The sequence below is a fragment of the Triturus cristatus genome, chromosome 2_1 (assembly GCF_964204655.1).
Source record: "Triturus cristatus chromosome 2_1, aTriCri1.1, whole genome shotgun sequence".
Lineage (NCBI taxonomy): Eukaryota > Metazoa > Chordata > Amphibia > Caudata > Salamandridae > Triturus > Triturus cristatus.
Window position 1 is genome coordinate 1167340100 of NC_140581.1, and position 25575 is coordinate 1167365674.

Genomic DNA, 25575 nt, shown 5'->3' on the forward strand with positions numbered 1-25575 from the left:
AAAGTCTTTTCTACCTCGGGCTCACCCCCATGCATTTTCGCGTGGAACCCGTGCTTTTCACACACAACACGGATGTTTGGCTCAAGACTCCCCCAGCCAATCACCAGCTAGAGCCCAGTCAATAGCTTCTAGACAATGAGAGGCCTCCAAAGGCTTTTTGACTGCATTTCCAATTGGCTGTGAGGCCCAGAGTGCCCTTAGCTCGTATATTTAATTTAATGTCTACTTGTCCATCGGACAAAATAGACATTAAACCTTCTTGCCCATTATAAAAATCTTCTTGGTTCGGGCATCGGGCGATATGATTCCCCCACCCCAGAAGAAGTCCTTATTGTCATTCTTCCCAAGAAGCCCCTCAATGTCCCAGGCACAAACAGCAATGATATTCTGTTGTTGGCCGGCTAGCAAGCAATGTTTCCGTCATTCGTGTGCTTTTTTTGTGAGGACCAGAAAGCTTGGCTTGCTGAACGTTTATCAGACCGGTTCCCTACCTAGATAACTATGGAGGCAATACACAATGAAATTGATTGACTCCTTGCCCCTTTTAGAATTGAAGTTGCCACTGAATTGGCGCTTATTCGTGTGATTTTGTAAACTTTTAATCTCTCCATGAAACTCCTGTCCTTCCCCTTAACTTTCTACCCAGGCACAGGCCCCAGAACCATCCGGATGGGGAAACTGGGGGGACGCTTCTTCCTTTTCCCATGACATGTCCATCCCCCAGTTTGCAAATGCCTCCTTTTCTGCCCACACTTGGTCAGCTAAAGCAGCTGTTGCCCAGGTAATCAATGTCCGTTCTAGGCTACCCCATGTTGGTACATTTAAAAAGGTTACTGAATGGATATCTGATGACTTAATGTGGAGTAGCGCCGGTATTTCTTTGGTCATACGTAACATTGTCCCTCGGTTTCTTTTGTCAAAATGACCCCTTGACTTGTATTTTGGGGGGAACAAATCACCTTGCAGCGATTGTGAGGTAGACAGATGTAGGACGACGTTGCTCTTAAACTTGACTGAGCTTTGAGTTCAACTGCCTGTTGAGCAATAGGCCCCAGCATTGGCGTTTGCGAACACTGTTGTGACACTGCGCTCTAACTCGAGGAGCCGTATTTGAGTTTTTGCCTTTTCATCTTCAAGCAAAATAGACTTTTTAGTGGTGGTTAGTTTGATACCACCTTTGTGGAGGGGGCCCATGTATTGCTTTCCATGTTTGTGATAGGTGGTAATGTACTGGCCTGGTTCTTTGGACCAGGTCTGTAATGATCTTGGTCGGACCCTGATGTAGCTGGCCCCTTCTTACCCAGCCGGGGGAGGGCTGGCCGCCGCCGATTCCGGTCGATTGTAGTAGGGGATCTTTAACCTTCCTCATGGTATGTGCTTTGGTTTGAGCGATAACTAAGTTAACCCCCTTATCGGCAATGCTTGGCTCCTCGACGGGTCTTCTTGTTTTTTGTCTGGAGTGGCAAATGACTTTGTTGCCATTGCTAAAAAAATAGGGAAGACATGCCTAAGTTGTCCGGGGTTGGATACTCTGTACATAGATTGACCTTTTTGTTGTGAGTTTTCCTGAGTCTTTTACGCTGTCTTTTTGAAAATGCATATTAACTAACTGCATAACACAATATTGGCAATAGATAGATGGCACAGATAGAGACTTTTGAAGACTTCACAGTTGCAATAGATGATAAAAAAGATTATACATTATCTGAGGAACATGGCTGGTGAAGGAGTGAAAGAGGCCATGAAAAAGATACCACAACAGCCTTGAATGTCAAGTTTAATCCAGTGCTAAATGTGGATTCCAAAAGATACATATTCAGTCAAGAGCACAAGAGATCAGGTGAGACCCCTGATTAGTTTGTGGAGAGACTGGATGTTCTGGTGATGCACTGTAAATTCAATGAATTTAATGATGAGGAAGTGAGGAAGCTACCCGCCTCAGAGTAATTGACGGATATCTGTCAGATTATTTTCGAAGAAGAATGCTGAAGGAAACTGATCTAAGAACAAGTCCTCAAGGCTGAGTGCCCTGAAAAGCGTGCTAATCGTCAAGCAACTGACATTGAGGCCAGAGGCATCCAAAGTGTGTCAGTCATGAGCATGAAAAGTAATCAGCGGTAGAAGGCTGAGGGACACAAGGCGATGTCTCCACAGAAAAAGACTGTGTTACAGATGTGGATGGTCATTTCCACACAAAGGTAAATGTCTCACCATTAGACAGATATGCCTTGGCTGTGGCAAAGTGAACCATTTCATGACAACTTGAGGGATAAATAGAAAAGTATGTGCATCACAGCGTGAAGATAAAATGGCTGACCCAAAGCTAGCCAAGCAGTGTTCTACACGCTCCCACAAAGCCTAGTGATCACATCACATGAGGCAAATCAACACCAAACGAAGTTGATCGTCATATAAATCATTGACAAAGAGTTTCTCAGCATCAATTTCCAGTGAAAGGTACAGTGACAATCGTACAATGTTGATGTTTACCTCAAAAGGCATGCACATGTGTCTGGTCAATTGAGAGAAAAAATTAAAAGTGAAGAAAGATAGACATGAAAAAACACCAAACACATTCATTGTCCGAAGAGAACTAAAAATAAATGGGTGTTCAATACCATTCATAATTGACACTGGTCTGTCGATAAATATCATGCCTAAGGGGAAGTACCAAGAACTGTCTTCGTTACTACAACTTACTAAATCAAAAACAAAAGTATACACATGGGCTGCTTTGATGCCCATAAAGATTAAAGGATTCTTTGTAGCTATGATGAACTACAAGAGAAATGTGGTACCAGCACCCATTCATGTACTTCAAGAAACAGCTTCAAGAGCCTGTTTGCGGAGTTTTAATACTCTGGCTGATATCAGTGAGCTACAATTGAATGAGAGAGAGAGAGAAAAAGAGAGAGAAAAAGAGAGAGAGAAAAAGAGAGAGAGAAAAAGAGAGAGAGAAAAAGAGAGAGAGAAAAAGAGAGAGAGAAAAAGAGAGAGAGAAAAAGAGAGAGAGAAAAAGAGAGAGAACGAGAGAGAGAGAAAGAGAGAAAAAGAGAAAAAGAGAAAAAGAGAGAGAGAGAGAGAGAGAGAGAGAGAGAGAGAGAGAGAGAGAGAGAGAGAGAGAGAGAGAGAGAGAAAGAGAGAGAGAAAGAGAGAGAGAAAGAGAGAGAGAAAGAGAGAGAGAAAGAGAGAGAGAAAGAGAGAGAGAAAGAGAGAGAGAAAGAGAGAGAGAGATTCCCTGTCCGCACATTTCTGATATGACAGCTCAACTGAATGGTTGACTCAGCTTAAATAAAGGATATCTCCAATTAGAGCTTGAAGATAAATCCAGATACATAACAACTTTTTCTACGCATATTGGCCAGTTTCGCTATAAGCGATTGAGTTTTGGTGTATCCTCTATTGCAGAAATTTTCCAAGACGTCATTCGACGTATCGAACAGTCTGTAGTAAATGCATTTAACTATAGTCAGTACGTATCCATTTTCAGAGCCACAAAGAAAGGACATGACAAAGCTCTCATGCAGGTATGTCGTTTGTTGGCCAATGCAGGTTTAACTCTAATTGTCAACAAATGTGACTTCCACACAGTGGCAGCTCATTCGGAATGGGGGTGGTTGGATTGAAGAAATAAAAAATAAATCAACGTACCTTCTACGCCGTGCCGCCACCTCCCTCCGTCCTTTTCAGGCCTGCTACAGCGCCAGAAGCACTCAGGCTTCTGGGCTCTCCCAGCCAATCACGACACTGCAGGAGCAGAGTCATGATTGGTCTGAGCGTCCTGTTTGGACGCTCAGGCAGTGCCTGGGGAGGCTGGGCATATTCTTTACAGGGCTGTGCAACACAGTCCAATGGAGAACATGCGAAGTGCGCATGTCGGTTTGGTCACCCCCAACTGCCATGTGCACTTAGAGGAGTGCAAACCACTTCTCCCCTGCTCTGGCGTCAGAGCCAACCCCACCATGACTCCTGCATAGAAAAAGATGATAATAACGTCCCGTTATTACCATTTTTTTTTCCTGCTGAAATAGCAGTAGGGCGACGCTCCTCCGCCTTAGCGGAGGAACCGCCACTGATTCCACAAGAAAAGCTTGAAATTCTTTGGCCAGGTCTTTTCTGACGAGGGTATTAAACCTGATGCAGCAAAAGTGCAGATCACTGACACTTCGACTGCCAGTTCCCAGTGACCCGATCAGGCAGTGTGATTCAGGCACCACAACGCTTAATTGAAGAATTGTAATTGCTTGTGTATCTATGTATTTATTCGTATATGTATTTATCAATTTTTTTAAGTTGTGAATTTTTATTTAACAAAGCAGGAGATGTAGTGTCTTGTGATAAAGAACGCTGGAACTCTTTTGGTTCCCGCTGTATACCATAGGCCTGTGACGTAAGCATTAGAGGGATGAGTTAAAGGTAGCCTTAGAATGTTGAGTTCTGGCTTACACGCAGTGGAATGAAGACATGTAAAATTATTCTCTGTGTGTGACATACTTATTGGAGAGTGCTAGGGCTGGCAGGACCCTACACACCCTACATAAAGTAGCATGCCAACCATGTAGGCAAGTGCTTCAGTTCCCAACATAGGGGTTGTAAGCTCTATATACATGTTACAATACAATACTGGCATCTACTGATTAAGTGTCCTATTTTTCGCTCCTTTTTGATTCAAATTCCTGCACAAGGCAGAGTCAAATTACAATAAGAGCTCAACTATGGTCCTGCACAGTCTCAAAACTTTATGAATACAGACCCCATGACAGACACACTCGTCCATCCACAGCGCTCCAATGAAATAACATACTACCCATCTGCATTTGCACTTTGGTGCCTTGTCAGGAATATGAAGCACTGCACAAATGCAACTACAATATAATGTTAATTTGATTCTAGCAATGATGAGATTGTGATAAGACACAATGGTAATATTAGTGCATGACTGATGTGAGAGTGTGATGGGCAGTGGTGAGGTTGTGGCAAGTGACACAAGTGTGTTTGGTTGCGTTGGTGAAGACATGATGGGCAGCAATGATGAAGGTGTAATGGGCAGTGATAAGCAGTTGACGAGTCACCTAAGACTGATTGATAGCAGCGGTGGGACTCTGGAGAGTGATCTGACAGGGTGCAGGGGAAAGTGTGAAAGTGGTGATGGTGAGACTGTGGTGACTGACGTGAGAGTAAAACTGTTGGGGTTTGATGGGCAGTGATGGTAGAATGTGGGAGAGCCACTGAAAGCTCAAGACAGGTTTGACCCTAAAGTTTGGCTCTGGCTCAGCTCGAGGACCTGTTGGAACCTCGAGCCCATATTGAGCAGATCTTTCAAGTGGCTTCAGCCTGCTACCCTTCCTCTACCCAGTATGTGATGTTCCACCTACAGCTCCTGACTTTGGAACTGGGAAACCAGGTCCAAGTCTTGGTGTCAGCTTAACATCCCGTGATTCTGGGCAAATCACTTAATCTATTTGTGCCTAAAAAAATTTATGTGACCTTGTGTAATGTAACTGATACTCATATAGAGCAGTTCAATTCCTTTAGGTCGAGATAACACTACATATCAAGCATTGGCATAGTCAATAGGTCTCGCCTTTGGGACCTTGAGTTTTAAGCCATGCAGCACATTGTTCTGGGTGCTTAACATTTACAGGTTTTACTACGTGTAGCACTAGGTGGCTACGTGGGCGGTGTTAGGGAGATTGCAAGAAAAACAAACTTACGCCTGTAGGCTACCTTTCATAGCATTGTAGGTTTTGAACTGCTCACATTGTTTTTTTTTTATAGCAATCATTTTTATTGATTTTCAGAACAAGAGTATCATTGCACATGTGTAGTCATACAATAACAAGTAACTGCCGGGCGTCCCCCGGCCATAGGTATCTACTGAATGCCCCATAGGTGGTTCAGATGCTCCATGTGCGGTCCAGGGGAACCCCTCCTCAGACTCCTCTGGTACCCCGTCCCACCCCCCCCCCCCACTACCCCCCTCCCACCACCCCCCCCCAGAGGCAGCTGCAAAGCGTCCGAAAAAGAAGGGGAAACAGTTTGTCTGTGGAGTGCCAGGTCCTGAAGATACGCATCGTCCTCCACGCGGGCGGGAAGACGGCTGCCGGGAGGCCCCTAGATAAGTAGGTCAGCAACGAGCCCCAAGACTCCTCAAAGGCTGTGGGATCATCCCTAAAGCACATCGCCAAGCGCTCCATCGAGAGCAGGCGCCACAGGCGGGCGTGCCACAGTGACATAGCGGGAGCAGCCTGTTTCTTCCACGCCGCTGCCACCGTGAGCTTAGCTGCCCCCACGCAGAGCCACCATATAGCTTTATCCCCTCTGGACACCCCCTCCCAGTCCTCTCCCCGAAGACCCAGGATGACATGAGCAAGGTCCCCAGGGGGTTCAAAGCCCAAAATCTCTTTAATCTGCGCTAAAATTTCCGCCCAGAAGGGTTGAATACTAGGGCAGTCCCACCAGATATGTTTGAAATCCCCGAGGAGACCACATCCCCGCCAGCAGAGTGCAGAAGTCCCCGGGAAGATCCTAGCCAATTTTGTGGGGTATAGGTACCAATCAAAGATGGTCTTATAGTGAGCCTCCCGTAAACCTACCGACAAGTTATGCCTGGGAATGTCCCGCCACAAGCCCCTCCACTCAGCTTCAGTTACCTCTCTCCCCAGGAGTTGCTCCCAGAATTCCATATGCCTGGGCCTGGGTGTGTGTAGTGTAGTCAGCAGCATCCCATAGAGAGACGAGATTGCCCCCTTCATCGAGCCCGCCCACGACAAAACCAGTTTCTCCATATCCGTAAGGCTCCGGCAGCCCGCCTCCCTGAACGGTGGCGCCGTGGCCCAGTGTTTGAGCTGCAAATAATGGAACTGCTCACTGTTGGGGACCCCAAATTCACTCTTACAGTTCTGAAACGAGCGGAACGCCCCCTTGTCGAATAGGTCCGCCAGCTTTAGACACCCTCCCTCTCGCCACCCATCAAAGGGACCCTCCTCTCTGGCTGGGGCGAAGGCCGGATTAAAGTGTATCGGGGTGTATGGTGAAGGGAATGTCGTCCACCCCTCCCTCCGCGTGACCCTATCCCAAACCTCCAATGTCGTGCGCGTTGGCGTGCTAAGATATGCATTCGGCGGTCTATCTCTCCTCGGCTTCCACAGCAGATCCCAGATGGATCTGCCGGCTATCGCGCGGTCCATATGAAACCAATGCTTCTCTGATTCCCGTACCGTCCATTCCAACACGACCCGCAATTGGGCCGCTTGATAGTATAGCTCAAAGTCCGGCAGCCCCATCCCTCCATCCGCCCTATGTTTCCGAAGCACCGTGAAGGGGAGCCGGGCCCTCCCTCCTTGCCAGATAAACTGAGTGATCAACGTCTTCAGCTGCGGCAGAAATGCCTTCTCCAGCGGGATCGGCAAGGCCTGAAACAAGTAAAGGACCCGGGGCAGCACCATCATCTTCACCGCATTGATTCGCCCCAACCAAGATATGTACAAGGGCGTCCACCGCCGTAACTCCTGCCGCAAGTGTGGCAAAACTGTGGTGTAGTTGGCCCCATACAGTCCCGAAACCGTCGATGTCAGCTGCACCCCTAGATATTGTAGCGAGTGTTGGGCCCATGAGAGCGTCGTCTGGGATTTGAGCAGGGCCACCTCCGCTCTCGAGAGTGTGAGATTGAGTATGTAGGATTTGGTCATGTTGACCTTGAACCCTGCCACTCTCTCAAAGTCCCTCAATTCCCCCTGCACCGCGGGCAGTGAGACATGTGGCTCCCCCAGAGTCAGCAGAATATCATCCGCGAAGAGGGAGATTTTGTGGTCTTCCCCTCCAAATCGGATCCCTTTAATGGAAGCATTCTCCCTCACCCGAATGGCCAGTGGCTCAATGCTGAGGGCGAAAAGCAGAGGGGACAACGGGCACCCCTGTCTAGTACCTCTAGTCAGCTGGAAGGGCTCGGAAGGTGTCCCGTTGACCACCACTCTCGCGGAGGGATGGCTGTAGTTAGCTCGCACCATCTCCATGAAAGCATCCCCGAACCCAAATTTTTGCAAGGTCAAGAAGAGGAAGGGCCAATCCACGCGGTCGAACGCTTTTTCAGCGTCCAATCCGACTAGCACCTCTGGAATCTTAAATCTGGATGATTTCTCGATAAGGTGGATGGTACGCCGTATATTATCGTGCGTCTGGCGCCCTTTAATGAAGCCCGATTGGTCTGGGTGGATCAATCGAGGCAGCAGGTCATCCAGGCGGCTAGCTAGGATCATGGAGTAGAGCTTGGCATCTAGGTTCAGAAGTGCTATGGGGCGGTATGATGCACACACCAGCGGGTCCTTGCCCGGTTTGGGCAGGACCGTAATCACCGCCTCTGCCATTGACTTGGACACTCTCGCCTCCTTCGCCACCGCCCGAAACAGAGCCGTCAGATGCGGGGCGAGCTCGTCTACAAAGTGTTTATAAAAGTGGGCGGTATAGCCGTCGGGCCCAGGTGCCTTGTGGAGCTTGAGACGCTTTATGGCATTCCGCACTTCCTCCACGGAAATAGGTTCGTCCAGCTGTTCCCGGTCCAGCGCTGATAGCTGGGGGCACTCCACCCCATCGAGATATGCCGTTTGCGCATCGTGCGCCAGCGTGCTCCCCTCATACAGCTCACCATAGAAATCCCTAAAGGCTCTGGTCTTCGCTGCCTCCTCGTGTGTGACTCGGTCTGGCCCTACCCGAATGCCTTCCACATAGGATTTTGCCCGCTGAATGCGAAGCTTTCGAGCCAACTGAGAACCCACCTTGTCCCCCTGTTCATACCCCGCGCGGCGCAGCCTCAGCAAGGTATATTCCGCCCTGGCGCTATAAATCGCCCGCAATTTACCCCTCACCGCCGTGAGTTGTCGTTGCAGGTCGCGAGTGGGTTTATCTTTATGTCTGCCCTCTAACCCCCTAAGTTCCTCCTCCAGTGTCTCCCGTTCCAATGCTTGTTGTCGCCGCAGCGACGCCTGTAGTTGGATGCATTTGCCTCTCATCACCGCCTTGAATGCGTCCCACGTATTCTGATGTGAGGTGTCTTCAGGCGGGTTGTCCTGGAAATATTCCCCTATGGCCTCGGTCAGCTCCACCCTCCGCACTTGGTCTCGCAGGAGGGCCCCCGGAAAGTACCATCTGCCACGACCCCGCGCCCCCCACTGAAGCTCCAATAGGACCATCCCGTGGTCTGAGACCGAAATGGGGAGAATCTGCGCCCCTGTCGCCTTCCCCACTAATGCCTGACTAATGAAGATGTAATCTATTCGAGTGTAAGTCCGGTGAACATGGGAATAGAAAGTGTAGTCTTTTGCCGTCTTGTGGAGAGCCCGCCACCCATCCCGCAGACCAAGGGAATCGAAGCGGTCCTTGACTCGCTTGGAAAACACTGATGATCTGGCCCCCGCAACGTGAGAGCCGTCCAGGACACCATCCCACAGGCAGTTAAAGTCCCCCAGCAGAATGATGGGGCCCTCCGCGAATCCGCCCAGGGACCCCAACATGCGGGCTGTGAACACCGCCTGGCCCGTGTTCGGAGCATACACGACCGCAATGGTGCATAGTTGGCCCTGAAGCCGCCCCTTGAGCATGAGCCACCTCCCCTCCTTGTCTCTCTGTGAATCCACTACTTGGAAGGGCATCGAACTGTGGAACAATATCGCCACTCCATTATGTTTGGTGGTGGCCGCTGAGTGAAAATCTGCGGGAATGCCCTATGCTTGAGCCTACCCACATCCTCCCTTGTAAGGTGTGTTTCCTGCAGGGCAACTACCTTGACCTGCCTATCCACAATGTACTTCAGGACCTGCTGTCTCTTCTGGGGCGAGTTCAGGCCCTTCACGTTCCATGTAGCCCATGTCACCATCTTAAGTGAGTGTAGACCCCCCTCTCCGCCCCGTTTTGTGGGATCCGCCGATGCCAGACCTCAGCGCCTGTCCTCCTCCCCCTCCCGGGTCCCCCTTCTAATATCTCGCTGTCCCTCCCCGGTCCCTCTCCATGTCTTCGTTGCAGCCTAACCCTGTCACCCTCCCCCCTCGCCCAGACCCCCCCACATCCCCCCCCCCTCCCGCACCCCCCCACCACAAGCACCCAGCCATGGAACCCCTCATGCCTGGGGTAGTTCCAGGGAAAGTAACCAAGACCCCGCCCCATCGAACTCCTAACCTCATCAACTTGCTCCGCAACCGGCAGAGCATCAACAACAGGTGAGCCAGACAAAGGGCTCATAGAGAAAAACAAAAACCTCAGTGTCCATATAACCTGTGTCTCTGTGGAGACTGCCGCATCCCTCCGCTGGGCCTTCACAGACTCATCGCCAGCCACCTGGCTTCGCCGCTCGGGCTCCCGGGTCCCTCCCGGCCGGAGGACCACCCGCGGTCGTTCTTGAACTGCATCCCGGAGAATCCCGTTCTTCCAGCTCGCGACCACTACTCACGGTGAGGCCCTCCTCGCTGGCGTTGCGCCCTGCGCCACTGCTCCCCCTGAGAGCCGACTGCCACTGTTCCGGATGGCCCCGGGCCGCCTCCTTCCTCCGGTTCCGTCGGGAGGCCCAGGATACGCAGCCCATCTCCCAAGTCTGTGATGTGGTGTCGTTTATTTTGCCATTCGAAGCTGAGCCCAAAGGGATAGGTCCAACGATAGCGCACATTGTCCTCTCTGAGTTTGCTGGTCACTGGGCGGAGCTGCTGCCTCCGAACAAGGGTGGCCTGCGACAAGTCCTGGTAAAGAGAGCAACTGTGACCCTGGAACGAGACTTCCTTCTTCTTCCTGGCCGCTTCCAGGATGGCCTCCTTGACTGGGAAGGCGTGTAGCTTTGCTAGGACATCCCTAGGTCTCCGGCGTTCGCCGTGAACCGGCGGTCCGACCCTGTGCACCCGGTCCACTTTTATTTTTAGGTCTGGCTTGTTCACCACCTCTCCAAAGAGGCCTATAATAAACGCCTCCAGGTCCGGACCCTCTGCGCCTTCTTTCAAGTCTCTCACCCGTATATTCTCCCTCCGGGAACGATCCTCCAAGTCCTCCAGCTTCAGAGCAGATTGCGCCAGCTGAGCGCGAAGCTCCGCGCACTCCGAACGGGAAGCCTGAGCTGTACTCTCCAGGGATTGCACCTTCTCCTCCACCTCCAGGATTCGCGACCCCACGGCGTCCACATCACTGCGCAGATCACCAAGCTTCTCCGTCAGGTCCCCACGCAATTGGTCCAGGCTGGCGTGGAGGTCCCTTTTAAGTTCACCACATAAATCCCTCTTGAAGTCCCGGAGCGTAGCCACCAGGTCATCCTTCGTCAAGGCCATGCTTTCCCCTCCGCCTGGACCTCCCTCGTCCGCAGTGCTGGAGAGCGCCTGGAAGTACTTCGCCACGCGGTTTTCCTGAGGCTTCGGCGCCTTTTTTGTCGGGGGCGCACGGGACGACCTCCCCATCAGACCGTCCCCTCCGTGCCACACGACGTCGCCTCCACCGGTTCTATGGTCTTGTCGCGTCCGACCACCCCCGCTCAGCCACTGGGACCCCGGAAATCAGAGTAGGGACCGACTCGGCTCCGCTCGCCGCCTCAGGTACTCAGCCAAGCCCACGTGCTGTGCCTCAGAGAGTCCTCACCAGCGCCAACCTGCACCTATATTCCACAGTGTCCTTCCCATCTAGCGTGCCAGAGAACCAGTGCTGCGGAGGCTCCCCCGGTCCCGGCGCCGGCAGGTGTCTTTCTTGGCCGCCATCTTGGAGTCAGGCATCGTCTCTCTCCCGGGCGCGCGGTGATTGCCCCCTGTGCCCCTGCTCCCTCCAGCCTGTCTCGGTCTCCGTCCGGGCGGACCACTTATCTCCTGTTGGCCCTCCGCCCTTCCTCATGGGCTCCGTGATGGCCGCAATCTCCGCCTCCTCATGCGCGTCCCACGGTGAGGTGTCCCCTTGTGATGTCCCGCTCACCGGCGCCGGCAGAATCCGGGTCAGCCTCTCTCCAGCCGCGGCGGGCCCTCCCGTTGCGCGGTCACTGCGACCAGCCTCCGGTCACTCTCCTGAGTCCGGGGAACCGCCATTCGGCGAGCGATCGTGGCCTTCCGCCGCCATTTTGCTTGATCACCGCTCCCGGGTCAGTGCTCGTTTCCTAGCCGTTCCGGAGCCGCCTCATCCTCGCCGCCGGTCCATTCGCCTCCACAGGTGTCCCGCGAGTGTTTTCCCCCAAGAGCGCCAGTCCAGAGCCCCCGTTTAGCCGCTCACAGGAGTCCGTGGGGCCGGAGCTGACTCGGTGCACTACCAGTCAGCCATCTTACTTGGCCACGCCCCCCTCACATTTATTTTTAATTAGCGTGGCCGCGATTGTCTGTGTATACAGTGGAGTGGGAAGGCTCTCCTCACACTCAGCTGCTCGAGTAAAGGTCATCCACCCCTGTTCTAGAGACAATTTTCAATGATTAGCAACATTAAAGTTACTTAGCCAAATTATTTTTGTCTACCTTGTAACCACAGAGGTACAAAAGGGGGTGGAGATGGACGGAGCATCAGAACCAATCAAACACTCACACCCAGTCAACAGATCTGGGTTTGATCCATCACCGTTCTTTAGGCCACTCTGCCACCCCAGTTCAGACATGGCCATATGCAAATCAGTCTGACCCTGTGCCTCATGGGAACAGTCCAGCCCGAACTGCCAAGCCATGCCTTCTCTGGACCGGAAACAAGCTTCCTAGGACCGGTTTCTGGCATTTCAGCCGTCTTCAGCCAGGCTTGCTTGAATCCAGTGGCAAAGTGAGCAAGGGACTCACGTCTGAGTATAGCCTGCCAACTTATGGCGAACAAAGAGGTACAAAAGGGGGTGGAGATGGACGTTAAAGAACGGTGATGGATCAAACCCAGATCTGTTGACTGGGTGTGAGTGTTTGATTGGTTCTGATGCTCCGTCCATCACCACCCCCTTTTGTACTACCTTGTAAACACAGCAGAAACCAAGTTTGTTTGCGAAGTGTCTTTTGCAGGGCTAGGAGGTGAGAGGTGTTTGGTTTACAACGCTTAAATGATGAACCTTAATTTCCTACACTATAAGTAAATGTAAGAAGTATTTTGCCCTGCCTGCTGCTGTCGTATGTGCCTCGATGAAAACATTGCAAAGTATCGCCAAAACTGTATCTACATTGTGTGTCTGCCAGGAGCGGTGTTTCAAGCAGAGAGCACAACACAGCGATATCTCGCTAGTTTGGCTGGAATGTTCCTGCTGCTGTATGCGACACATCCCCTATTAAATTGGAGAAGTGTGGCTCACTGGTTAGAGTAGGCAGACCTGGAAGCAGAGGTCAGCCCAGGACCAGGGTTCAATTCCCGGCTCGGCTGGGTCTTGAGTCCATAAATTGTCCATGGACTCGATAATTCTCGCTCCAGTGCATACTCGATTCATGGGTTCACACTCTGCGACTCTGGGCAATAGCTTGCTTAATCTCCACAATGGCCCCTCGCGGCGGGATGCCTGGCTTTCACCTTGTGGATGCCCTGCTGGGTTATCTCACAGGGGAATACCAGGACGGGTTCCCTAAGCAAGCGCTTAGAGACCGGTTGGTGATTTGCGCTATATAAATATCTGTACATTTACATTTACATTTACATTTAAATTCTTCTGTTTGAGAAGCGCTTTAGCCTTTCGTGGAAGAGGAAATGTCCTGGTCATTCTCCACCGAGCCCTACACTTCGGTACATATCCTTTGGCTTGTTTCCTTAACCTGCGCTTTCTGGTTCACGGCAACCGTGCGCTTTTCTTTCCATGTGGCTCGTTGTATTTATCGTAAAGTTTTTGTTTTTTTTAGAAAGCGGCCCCAAGCGGGTGGGAGGGAGGCATAGGCATCAAAGTTAAAAGAAAAAAGAAACACGTGGCAGCAAAAGTGAACGCCATCTGTTTCCAATTAACGCGACCGCGAGACAGGAAAGTGTAAACAAGCGCGGGCGCGATAATTGGCAGCAGATGGTGCCGCTGCTTTGTCCCGAGACACATAGGCTATGGGAGGGGACATTTAAAGATGAGGCGGGACATACCAGAGCCTTCAGCCGTTTGCATGCTTTCTTTTGTGGAAGCCTTACGCAATGGCCAATCAAATGCGTGGCAGTAAAAAAAAGCTCTGGGAGTCGGAAGTCCTTACAATAAGCCTCGCAGTGCAGCGCATGTGCGCTGACTCAGGCGAGACCTATAAACTGCAGAAAATGCACCAAGGTAAAAACAAAGCATTAACATAAAAAAGGAGAGACCAATGGCTACCCATTTAGTGGAGGACTTGTAAAAAGTGAAACCAAAACAACTGGAAAAATCACGGCTCACCTGCTCAAATTGCGTGATCTTAGGCAAATATTTTAATTCACCAGAACTCCTTTTTCTTCATTATCGGTTAAGAAAGAATCCCAGTTGTAAAAAACCTATTGTGTTTGATTTAATAGACTATAATGTTGCTGTACAATAATCTGGGCCACATACATGGTTTACAGGAGAACTGTGTTCCCTCTTAATTTACTAATGATGCATGTTTAAAAACTATCGCTTAATATGTCTTCTCAGTGCAGTGCTATAATGTGGCTTCCTTTTTTAGTTTTATATAGCGTGAACTAGACCTAAAGTATCAGAGTGCTTTATATGAGCACTAGTTGAGTTACAGGTGGATGCATTCATTTTTAGGTCTCGCCTGAGCCAGCGCTGCTCTCGCGAGAGCTTTTGTAAAAGGGGGATCTGGAAGTGCAAACTAGTGCTTTTCAGGCCTCCAAATACAGGGCATGTGCGCCGGGCGCGCGCACCATTTGGCAGCCTGAAAAGCACTGCTTGATCACTTTTGCAGACACAGCCACCATCTGTCTCCTCCGTCACGGGTCATTAAGTTGCATTCTCCTCTGCCTCCGCCCGATCACTTTTACTTTCACTTTCGTGGCTTGGCTTGTTTAGATAGAACCGTACTTGTTATAATGAGTAGAGTATGAGTAGCGTAGTATATTCCTGCCTCCTGCTTGCTAATAGTTAACTTGTTCTTGTCTGGCTCCTGATTGATTGGAGCTCCCGAAATGTCACTTCTGTTTAATCTTGAGCAGCACCGACTAACTACAGTTTACTTTACTCTGTAGTTGTCCATTGTGGCTCGTTTAGGGACTTCTTTTCGTTTAGAGCGTAGCGCTTCTTTCCGTGGGGCACAACCTTACACCTCACAAACATCTATATGCAGGGGTGAGTCGCTTTGTTTTAGCACAGCTCCCTACTTGGTGCTTTTTTTCTTTTAAACTTTCACATGCACGGGCGACACGCTACATGCTTTAGCGCGGTGCCCTCTTTTGTGCTTATTTTAGTTTTTTTAATTTTCCCCGGCCTGCCATTGTTCTCCCCCTGCCGCCGCCAGCGGCAGCCTATCATGCAGCAGTACCGTGTCCGGTTCCCCCAGTGACAGGGACGAATACGGATCCAGCCGCTTTTGCTTAATACCTTCCGCCCTCCGACGACTGGCCTACATCTACATAGACCGCAGGTCTCCTGCGCTTTGCCGGCACCACCAGCCCAGAATCCAGCACCTCCACACAGTCTCCTGTTAGCCAACAGCAACCCCTATGCCGGCCTCCAATAAGGACTTCCTTGGTGAAGGCTGGCACGGAGGGTGCTGTTGGTAAACAGGAGGTGGCAGTCAAGACTGCCACTTTCCGGAAACACGGATTTTGAGCTGGTGGGGCCGGCAAAGCGCTGGGGACCTGCGGCCTATGTATATGTAGGCTGTGAGGCTTTTAAAGTTGGAGCAGCGTTGCCCCTCTGCCCATCACCAGGAACCCCCCTGCGAGCACACGACACCGGGCCGTTCGTCATACCGAGGGCTGGGCTCAGGGGCCTACGTGTTGACCCCTTTGAAGGTTGGGGAACAGTCGCAGGGTGACCTTCCTCACCAGCTGCTTTGAGAAGCGGCAGCCGTGTTCTGCCCTCGGTATCAACAGCCTTCCTCTACTCCCAGAAACACGGAGAGATTCTGCTGCAGACCACAAGCTGCATGCAGCTGGGCTCAGCGCCAGCACTTTTTAATCAAAAACTGCATTAAAAATGTAAAATTAAAATAAATGCAGGTGCCTGGCAGAAGAGTGATGCTAATAGCACTTCTTTTACAAGCGCGCACTGTATTCTGTTTACAGCATGTGACCCTCCCTTTCCTAACTCGTCACTAGGTTGGGTGACGACTTCAGAAAGGGTGGGGTAATGATGAGAGGCAGCTTTGGAGTTAGCAGGCAGGCAGCCCCGGGAAGTACTGAGCTACTATTGTGCAAGCCCGGTGCTGCTTAAAACAATAGGACATTTATCACGTTATAAAAGGGTGGTCCCTGGCCATCTCCATTATTGCAGACCCGGGCTGTCACCATGTCTGCATGTAGCCTGCTTAGAATAAATTCAACCCTGCCGATAAATAACTGGCACTAATGCATGTGCCCCTCTGCCCATCACCAGGAACCGCCCCTGTGTGCTCGGAATATAGTGCAAGGCATTAAGGAAAACGACATAAGACAAAATCACGCAAACAGACACAGTATGAATGCGGAAGTAACTTGCCTAATGACCATAACATGATAGACACACTTACAGGCACAAACCGAACATTTTTTAGGATATAGCCTCTGGAACTTTTCCATCAACACAGTTCAAGTAAACATTGAGCTTTCTCGATTTTACAAGGATGTCTGGTCACCCTATACAAACTCCCCCTAAAAGTTGATTCAACGGCTATAGCCCTAAACTAGTATGCCTTTAATTGCTAGTAAACATTTCACATTCATTCGCGTCCACTACCAAAATGGTCAGCTAAATTTAGCGCAAATGTTCTTGCTAAATAGCAGCTCCTTCCTTCTCATGGTGTGTGTTTAAGTCCGAGACCATGAAGCTACCACACAGTGTAACGTTCAAAGAGAGCTGCAGAACCTCCCAGGCTACCTATGCCACAAATTCAGTGTAATGACAGGCCTTAACAAGCATTTGCAATGCAAGAGGTCTTGCATTTGCGCGAGTGTAAGCTAGTGACATTATAAATGACAATGCCTTTTATTTGGGTTTTCAAACGCAACACATATATAAAAAACATTGTCATTTACAATGCCAATAGCTCAAACTCGCGTGAATGCGAGACCTATTGCATTGCAAATACTTTTTCACTTTGACATCGGTTCCACTGCTGGAACAAGCCACCTCTTGCCCCGTCCCCCCATTGTGAGTGTCAGCCCGGGCTGTGACAGTCCCGGGCACACACACAGCTGCACCCGAGTACTGATCCCTTTCACTCTGCGCCATCTCACTCCCGTGCCTCTGCCATACCCACTCCGTGCCTCTGCGCTCTTGCCGGGATCCTTTTCCCAGCCCTGCGGTGTCTCCGTGCTTTCCTACAGTATTTCCAGGCCGCTCCTCTTTCCCTGTGCCATCGCCCTCTCTGCCTTTTTCCCAGATCTGCCCTCGCTCTCCCCTTTCCATTGTTAGGCTGTGAGGCTTGATACCAGCACAAGGGGAGCGCCCGGCTTGGTTCCTGCACTCATAATTACAGGGTCACAAGCAGCACAAAGGAAGCTGCTGTGCTCCGGGGACTGGTCATGGAGGGGGAGAGGACGCGGTTCCCAAACTTATTTTCGTTTTCTTTTTAAGATGAGTCGTCGCCCTCCCCTGCTCCACCTCGGTTAATCCGCTCTGTAATCTTGAGCTGATTTCGCCTCTTCACATGGGGCGTGCGCCCTCCCCGGCGGGGTGACACCGCCTGGTACTCCATTGTCAAATGGCCCAGTGGAGCAGATCACTTTGTCACCTCAGGCTCATGTCCCCTCTCCCACCACCCGCCCCACCTAAAAACGACAGTGGGGTTTTAACAGGCTGTGAGACTTAAGTCTGTCGAGCAGGTAAAGTGTTCCTTTGAAAGTGTTCTCTTCTTTAGAAAGCACTGGACTCGGAAACATTTCCCATTCAATCATTGTCCTCTTTGCTGTGACTGCCAGCCAGAGGAGAGCTTTACACAAGTGGACACATGACCACAGGGCAACGGACTCGGGCCAACAAATTGTATGAGGTCGGCCAGTGATCTCAAGGCGGCGAGGATTAAGTGCGACCTGACCACACTCCTAATTTATGACTGAAAAGTGATCAGTGAACAACTCGCTCTTAATATTGAACCCACTTTTATTATTGAACTCGTCCTTGCCCCTTATCCCAAACTCTTCTAACTATAGCGCATAAATAATCTTGCATAGCCGTGCGCTACACAAGTGTTGCCTACCTCACCACCTCCAAAATCATTTTGATTTTTCACTTTGACATTGACTGCTGGAACAAGCCACCTCTTGCCCCGCCCCCGTGCCTTTAGGCACTTTTAAACACACTGGGCTTTAGCTCCTCCACCCCCCAACCCCCCCCTGTTGTGTGTGTCAGCCTGGGCTGAGACAGTCCGGGGCACACACAGCCGCACCCGAGTATTTCACAGGTCTTTAAACAAGCATCTGCAATGCAATGGGTCTCGCATTTACGCGAGTTTGAGCAATTGGCATTTTAAATGACAATGCCTTTTATTTATGTTTTGGTTTTAAAAACATAAATAAAAGGCACTGTCATTTACAATGCCAATAGCTCAAAGTAGCGTAAATGCGAGACCTATTGCATTGCAAATGCTTGTTTTGTAAGGCACGGGGAGATTAAGTGATTTGCCCAGAATCACAGGATGTTGAGAGTCCCTGCCGAGACTCGAACCCAGTTCCCCTGCATCCAGGTCGTCAACTCTAGCCATTGGGACACACTTATTAATGGTAAAGCTTCCGCATGTCTATACACTTTTTTGAATTTTAAAAAGACTGTCAGCTTCTAAAGAAAGCTTGTTGTATGATTTACATAGCAAACATTTTGAGGGCTTGGCTCATTCACAGGCTCCAAAGAGCAAGATCCTTGGCTTGGTTCTAGCTAGGCTGTCCCTGTTAATTTGTAGGCTCACAAACTTCTAAGTAATGGTGAGAGAGATGGTAGCAAAGATGAGACTGTGAGTGATAGACCAGCGTGATAGGTAGGGATGGTAAGACTGTGTTGAGTGACCTGATTAATAGGTAGTGATAGAGGCAGAACGACTGACAAAAATGGTGAGAACGTGGTGAGTGATTAAAGTAGTTTTCATTTAAAGTTGTAAAGAGAAGCAGTTTATGTGTTTGGCAAGCTTTGGGAGACTGTATGGATTTGTGCTTACTGCCAGCAATGTTTCTTGTAATATCAGGGGTATCAATAGAAAAAAAAAAAAAGTCACCAGACCATAAATCAGCTCCCAAACAACAACTAAAAATAAACAAAAAAATAAAAAAAAAACAGTCCAGTCGTCGATCTGTCAGACAAGCTCTTCAGGTACTACATGATTGCCCTATAGCCCAGTCTGACCGAGAGAGAGGGAGAGACTTTCAAATTTGAACTTTGCAATCCTTATTGAAAAGGCCCTGTTTTATATTTACCACAAGCAGATTTGGTGTGTGAATTTTTTCTCTTAAAAAGAACATTCGGAAAAAGCCAACTGATGTGAGAGCTATAAGCTTTGCAAGTGCCCATGCTGTACAGCAGCATCGCTGAAAGAAAACAAGCATTGGCATAGCCAATAGGTCTCGCCTTTGGGGCCTTATAAGTGTTTAGTTATCCAGCACAATATCCTTGGAGCAACAACATCAACTGTTGCATGGCTAAACACTTATAAGGTCCCAAAGGCGAGACCTTTTGGCTATGCCAATGCTTGTTTTGGGATTGCTTTCAGCCTTGTTTTGGAGCCGCTGTTAATCTAGCTATACATTGCAGAGTAAGGTTGAAGACTGCACGATGAACACAACAGTAAAAAATGTAAACAATAGCGATTCGGAGCAATACTACCCCCTCTCTTAGGGCCCCAGTCGTTCTAGTGCCATACTGGTAATTAAACTAGCCTTTATCTCCAATAACATAACGTTATGGACGTTTTTAGTATTAGTTTCAGTTATGTTTTGGGGCAACTGTTAATCCAGCTATACATTGCACAATAAGGTTGAAAGCTACACTATAAACGCAACAGTAAGAAACAAGGAAATTTGGAAGATAGAAGTAGGGTGAGGTTAACAAAAAAAAATCTGAAATAAATAAAATGGACTTAAACAAAATAGAAAACTGTTGGAAAAAAACGTATGAAAAGGATAGAGGAGGAGAAAAACATTGAAATTAACAAGAGCGCTAGGGGCTGTAGGAAATATTAAGCAAGCTATTTTGCTTCTAATAAGATAGTGTTAGGATGACCTGCTGCTTGCGCCAGGAATCGAACCGTGAGCCTTGTGCTACAAAGTTAGCTGCTGTGCTATACTTTAAGTAAATAATAGCGAGGGAGAAAATAGTAGTATAAATAAGGCTACACGAGTGCAAGCTCTTTCAAAAGCTTGCGCACCTTGTTTCAAAAAGCAAAAAGTGTGCATATGACAAAAATTCTGTGGCAATGTTTAGTTCCTCATAATCACAAATGACTAAAGGTCAGCTGCAGGTAACAAAATATGTTTCTTGTGTAAAAATGTTAAACATAGTAAAAAGTCTACATGTGGCAGACACCCGGACGCTAAAGTAAAACAAGAGAGAGTATAAAGGGAGTGGTGCGCGTGCGGCCGTCGCGCAAGTGTTCGCAAACAAGCGCGCGGCGAGCGATGCGCTTACTGAGCATGAGGAATGCCATATGGCGCCTCTGCTCAAGCGCGCGCGCACATGCACTGCAAGCTGTAGCTGGCGGTAGCATTTTTTTAAGCCCTTACTTAAAGTCTCGCCAGACCAGCGCAAGCGCTGGGTCAAGCGAGACCTAAAAAAGAAAAAAAAAGTGGTATAATGAGGCGAGTGCAGGGCGTGACACAGCTTTCTTTTCACTGTGCAATAATGCAGCACAGCACTATTTTTTCATAACTTTCATCCATGCAACAGAGCTAAAAGTTATGAGTAAAGCACTATTAAGGTGGAGTGAAAAGAGTGGATGTGTTGATGGTAAAGCCCATTCAACTCATTATGGATGTCCGTAGCATGCATTATCATGGTGCCAAATACTAGTTATGTTGTGTGAAACGAAGAACGTAATTATCCGGTGAAAAAAAACACAAAAAACGTTATTGAGCTCATCACTAATCTGTCACAGCCCTATCCAATAATTATCCTTGTGATGCGGCGAGCCTAAGCCTTGCTTCCCCAAAACTCGCCCTTCTTTTTTGTTGTTTCACCGTCCATGTTTTGGGGCGCCAGAGTCTTGACATTTTATTTGAGAGTGTTTTCAGTATAATTTCAGTAGATGGCAAAGTTTCTTAGCGAGCTCTAGTTGGCTACAAATGGGAAATGGACATTCTACAGCACAGTTGATCGCGAATGAAGTTGGATATATGTTTTAACTGTGAGCACTCACAGTGTAAAACGAAGTTGGATATATACGTCGAGGGAAGTCTCTTGGGAGATGTATCGTCAGACGCTATAATGCAGCACTAGCAAAGTGCTATTTTTTTGTAACTTTTTAGGTCTTGCCTGAGCCAGCGCATGCGCTGACCTGGCTAGACATTTAGTGAGTGGGGCTTTAGAAATCCGACCACAAGCTTTTGCCTGTCACCTAAAGCTTGCGGTTACGCGTGCATGCATGCGCACAGCCGCCATCTGGCTTTCATATCTCTTCCTCGTTAAGCGCATTGCTGAAGCGCATCGCTTGAGGGCACCCTTAAAGCGCGCGCACCAAATCAGCAAAGACACCCCCGGTGTTCCTGTTTTTTCAAGGGTAAAGTTACTTATGTAGACAAAGCACCGCACTTTCACTTTCAATAGGGGGCCGTCTGCTTTTATTTGCTTTTGCATACACCACAGTATAAACACCTATTACCGTTGCATTTATCCCAGGGAGTGGACTGCAGCGATTGTTTATTTCATCTACATTGCTGTTTACCAAGGTGTGGATAAAATGTGGCATCTAATCGGGTATTTACGTGTACCTTACCGCCCCCCTGCAGTGCATCCCCTCAGATCTCATAGTTTGACAGGTTCTTTGTTTTACATTTGGATCACACTGTTCTTAAAGGGTTTCCAGCAACAAAAAGGTAACATGAAAATTTGCTTTACTGTCCTAACCTCATACAGATAACCAAGTGAATCAAGGCCAGCTTCTGGTTCCGCTGCAGTCACGTGGTCAGAAGCCTTTGATTTATGTCCAAATGCTTGCGAGGCTGCAAGGACTGCGCTGTTTGATTAACTTGTTGCAGGAACATCGCTTTTGGTTAGAGGTGTGGTAATGTATGTGACGGCATATTTTTAATTACAAAGCTCCATAAGGCTTGTTTTGGGATACATAGCCACATTTAAAGCAATCGTTTACCTCCTTCCCTTCCCCCATGCCCCTTCCGATCTCACCTGTAGTTGCTTCTCTGGCAACGCGGCACAGCACTAGTAGGAGTGCATTGACTTCCCAAAGAGGAGGTCAGATCAGCCCATTTTCCACCTCATTTTTAAACGAATTTCCTTATTAGATTTATTTTAAGGGTGCTCCACTAGACTGCATATTGTTATTTAGTGTGAGATTAACGTTGGGTCTCGTCATTTACAGATATAGCAGTACGAATTTACGGCCCCTTAGATGAAATGCCTGAAACTGTCCCCCTGGCAAGTTGGCGCTGTAGAAAAACTTAATAACTAACGAAGGATGAACGGGCCCACCGTCTTATGTGAGCTTTTTTTCAGTGATCTTATTTTTATTTTCTGGAACCTTCGTGGTGATAGAATCCGTGGCTGTGCGCGCTCTGCAACGGATCTATTGCAAAATATTCACTCTCTGTAAATTAAGATGAGGCAGCAGGTTTTGAAGGTTTTATGTGTACCATACATAAAATAATACTTGCTTTGACTCTGGTGACAGAACGTTGACCAATGTTAAATAAAAGCATGGGCTCAGGGGCTCACTTCCCCCGTTCATCTGGCCTTCCTCCTGCCCCTCCACCCCCAGCATGTGCTTTTGATTAAATGTGTCCAAGTGCTGCCGTTGAGGAAGGGCCCGCATGACCTGGATGCTGGCAGTAAAATGACTAATTTTCACTACTGACAATCAATCACTTGTTGCCAGCCAGGACAGACATCATACTTATTACTTATACCCCGCTCCCTCCTTTGGCCTCACACGGATGACTAAAGGGCTTTCATCTCAGGCACAAAACATTCTGCTTCCCGCGTACACCTCCTCAGTTCTAGAATGCTCGAAAGATAAGAGGGCTTCACGCCCCGCTTTCTACAATAAGGAGAAGACTCACTAGTCTGTCTGCAGCATTCAGTGTGTTATCTCATTGGTTATGATTCGTAATATGCTTACAAGCATGCACTGTAACTTGCCATTATTATATTTAAAAGCAGCATTGGAGTCAGGGCCGTACTGGGAACCGAAACCGGCCCTGGCAAACTGCTCGGGCAGCCCCCCTGGGGGAGATGGTTCAGTCGAGCTGTTTGCCAAACTGCTCTGCCGAGCCCCCTTCGGGTGTGGGTGGCGGTGCGGTCGAGCTGTTTGCCAGGGCCGGTTTTGGACGATTTTGTTACAGGGGGGCGATATTGCCAGCCCCCGGTAACAAAAATGACCTCCCAGGGGCCCAAAACCAGCCCCCACCATGGCGGCCAACCGGGGAATTGCCCGGTGCCCACTATGGCCAGTCCGTGGTTAATTTGTGCTGGTAGTTGCAGATTTTTGCAAAGTACTAGGGTGACCACCTAAATCCAGGACACCACACTCACTGCCTCCAATCCTATACTTTCCTCTTTGTAGGTGTGTTAGTCTAATTAGATCAATGGAAACAAAGCGGCACTTTGTCACCCGAAATGCATTGGGTTATCATCACATTAAAGTCCACATAATATTGTGCTCAACAACTTTTTTTTTTTTATTATTTTACTTTTTTTTTGCATATTTATATAGTGCAAACTCGACCCGAAGGTATTGGAGCGCTTTACACGAGCACCGTATTTACATTAAACATTCAGGCACTTGGAGATTAAGTGATTTGCCCAGAATCACAGGATGTGGACGCGACCCCGAGGCTCGAACCCTTGTTTCCAGCACCAAAGTTGGCAGTCTAGAATACCAGAACTTCTCTTCAGGGCTTTAAGTGGGATAAAAAAAAACACTGGGGAGGTCTCTTAAAGGAGCATGGCTAATGTAATTAAGGGTGTGACTTAAAAACACGAGCTAAAAATCTGTACTTAGTATATTGTGCCGCCCGACTTGTATTTTGCCGTTTCTGTCATTGTATCCAGATATATGATACAAGTAACATCATTCCTACAAGAAGTCAGGACTATTTGCTTTGTCAATGGTTGTTAGTTGCATAAGATAAATAAGCAGCGACTATGGCCTGTACATAATATTGAACAAGCATTTGCAATGCAATAGGTCTCGCATTTACGGAAATCTAGGCTATTGGGATTGTAAATGACAATGCCTTTTATTTGTTTTAAAAACGAAAACAAAAATAAAAGGCAATGTTAATAGGTCAAGCTCGCGAAAATACGAGACCTATTGCATTGCAAATGCTTGTTTTTCCATGTAGCATGCCTATAAGTTATGGGAAAGGTGTTATGACGCCGGGGTTAGAGGGATTAAAGTAAAACGGAGAATTAAAGGAGAGCCTGAATTACAACGAGACCAGCAGAGAGCCACTAATTAAGGTCAATAAATTGGAGTTTGGTGCATGCTCCACAGAACAGGAAATGACCCCAAAGCACACGCTGGCTAATTAGAAGACTACAACGAAGTGTCCCACTTGAGCCAACCAATGGTAAGCATTAGGCGGGCTGCAGCGCAAGTTCAAATCGAAGACAGTGCCAAGCCTTTAGTAGGCCGAGTTGGCATTGGCAAACATTCAAATAAATGTCTTCGTCTCTATGGTTTTCCCGCCCGCCCCCTTTCCCTTCCAAGCATGCGCGAGAGGCATCTGTGTAAACACTGCTAAACTCTGAACCATATCTGGCAATATCTTGACTCTGCCGAACATTGCCTCCCCTAGCTGTAACGGTTTTACACGCACGAAAGTAAAAGAATGCCACGGTCAAAGCGCGCGAGCAAGAATGCTTTCTTACTTGTGGAAAGAGATGGGCTTCTCCTTGTCGTACCTGTTCCTGCAACCGTAAGCTGAGCAGGACTGCACCATCTTCACGCTGAACACTAAGACTGCTCCGCCTTTTTAAGAGAGGACGAACAACATCGATATGTGCGTTGTTTAAACGAATAACTAATTTTTCGCTACCATTTAATTGCGTCTTTATTGAGTTAAGGGAAAGAACCCTTCTCCAGTCACCAAAATGGCCGAAGCAGCTTCATTACTGAATGTCACGTGATTGAAAGAGCTCCTTGCGTCATAGGCTGAAGCTATTCTCACCGTGTCTGTGCTGCGATTGGTGTGTTGCTTGCTAGTCCCTCCCCTCTATCAATCACGATGTGGAGCAGAATTTTACACAAACTGCTATTACACTATCGGTATCGGACCTTCATGAACACCAATGTATGTATAATTGGGCCGGTATTTTTGTTAAAAAAATATGGCAACCCTAAGACCCGTCCACTTTTTTAAAGAAAATAGTCATAT

At 48.6% G+C, this 25575-nt stretch overlaps 1 protein-coding gene across 3 annotated transcripts in view; it reads right to left on the bottom strand.

Annotated features, from left to right (window-relative positions):
* The window catches only part of THAP1 (THAP domain containing 1), a 119283-nt gene extending 93946 nt beyond the window's left edge, over nt 1–25337 (bottom strand). Inside the window, exon 1 of one of the 3 annotated variants that reach the window (XR_014971896.1) lies at nt 25070–25335. Coding sequence is in view for 2 of the 3 variants with exons in the window: in XM_085636618.1 (XP_085492744.1) it covers nt 25070–25140 (71 nt within the window). In the remaining variant the exon portion in view is untranslated. Of the gene's footprint in view, nt 1–25069 lie in introns of all 3 variants that reach the window. The other 2 variants (XM_085636618.1, XM_085636619.1) reach the window with 2 other exon arrangements.
* Between the last annotated feature and the right edge of the window lie 238 nt (nt 25338–25575).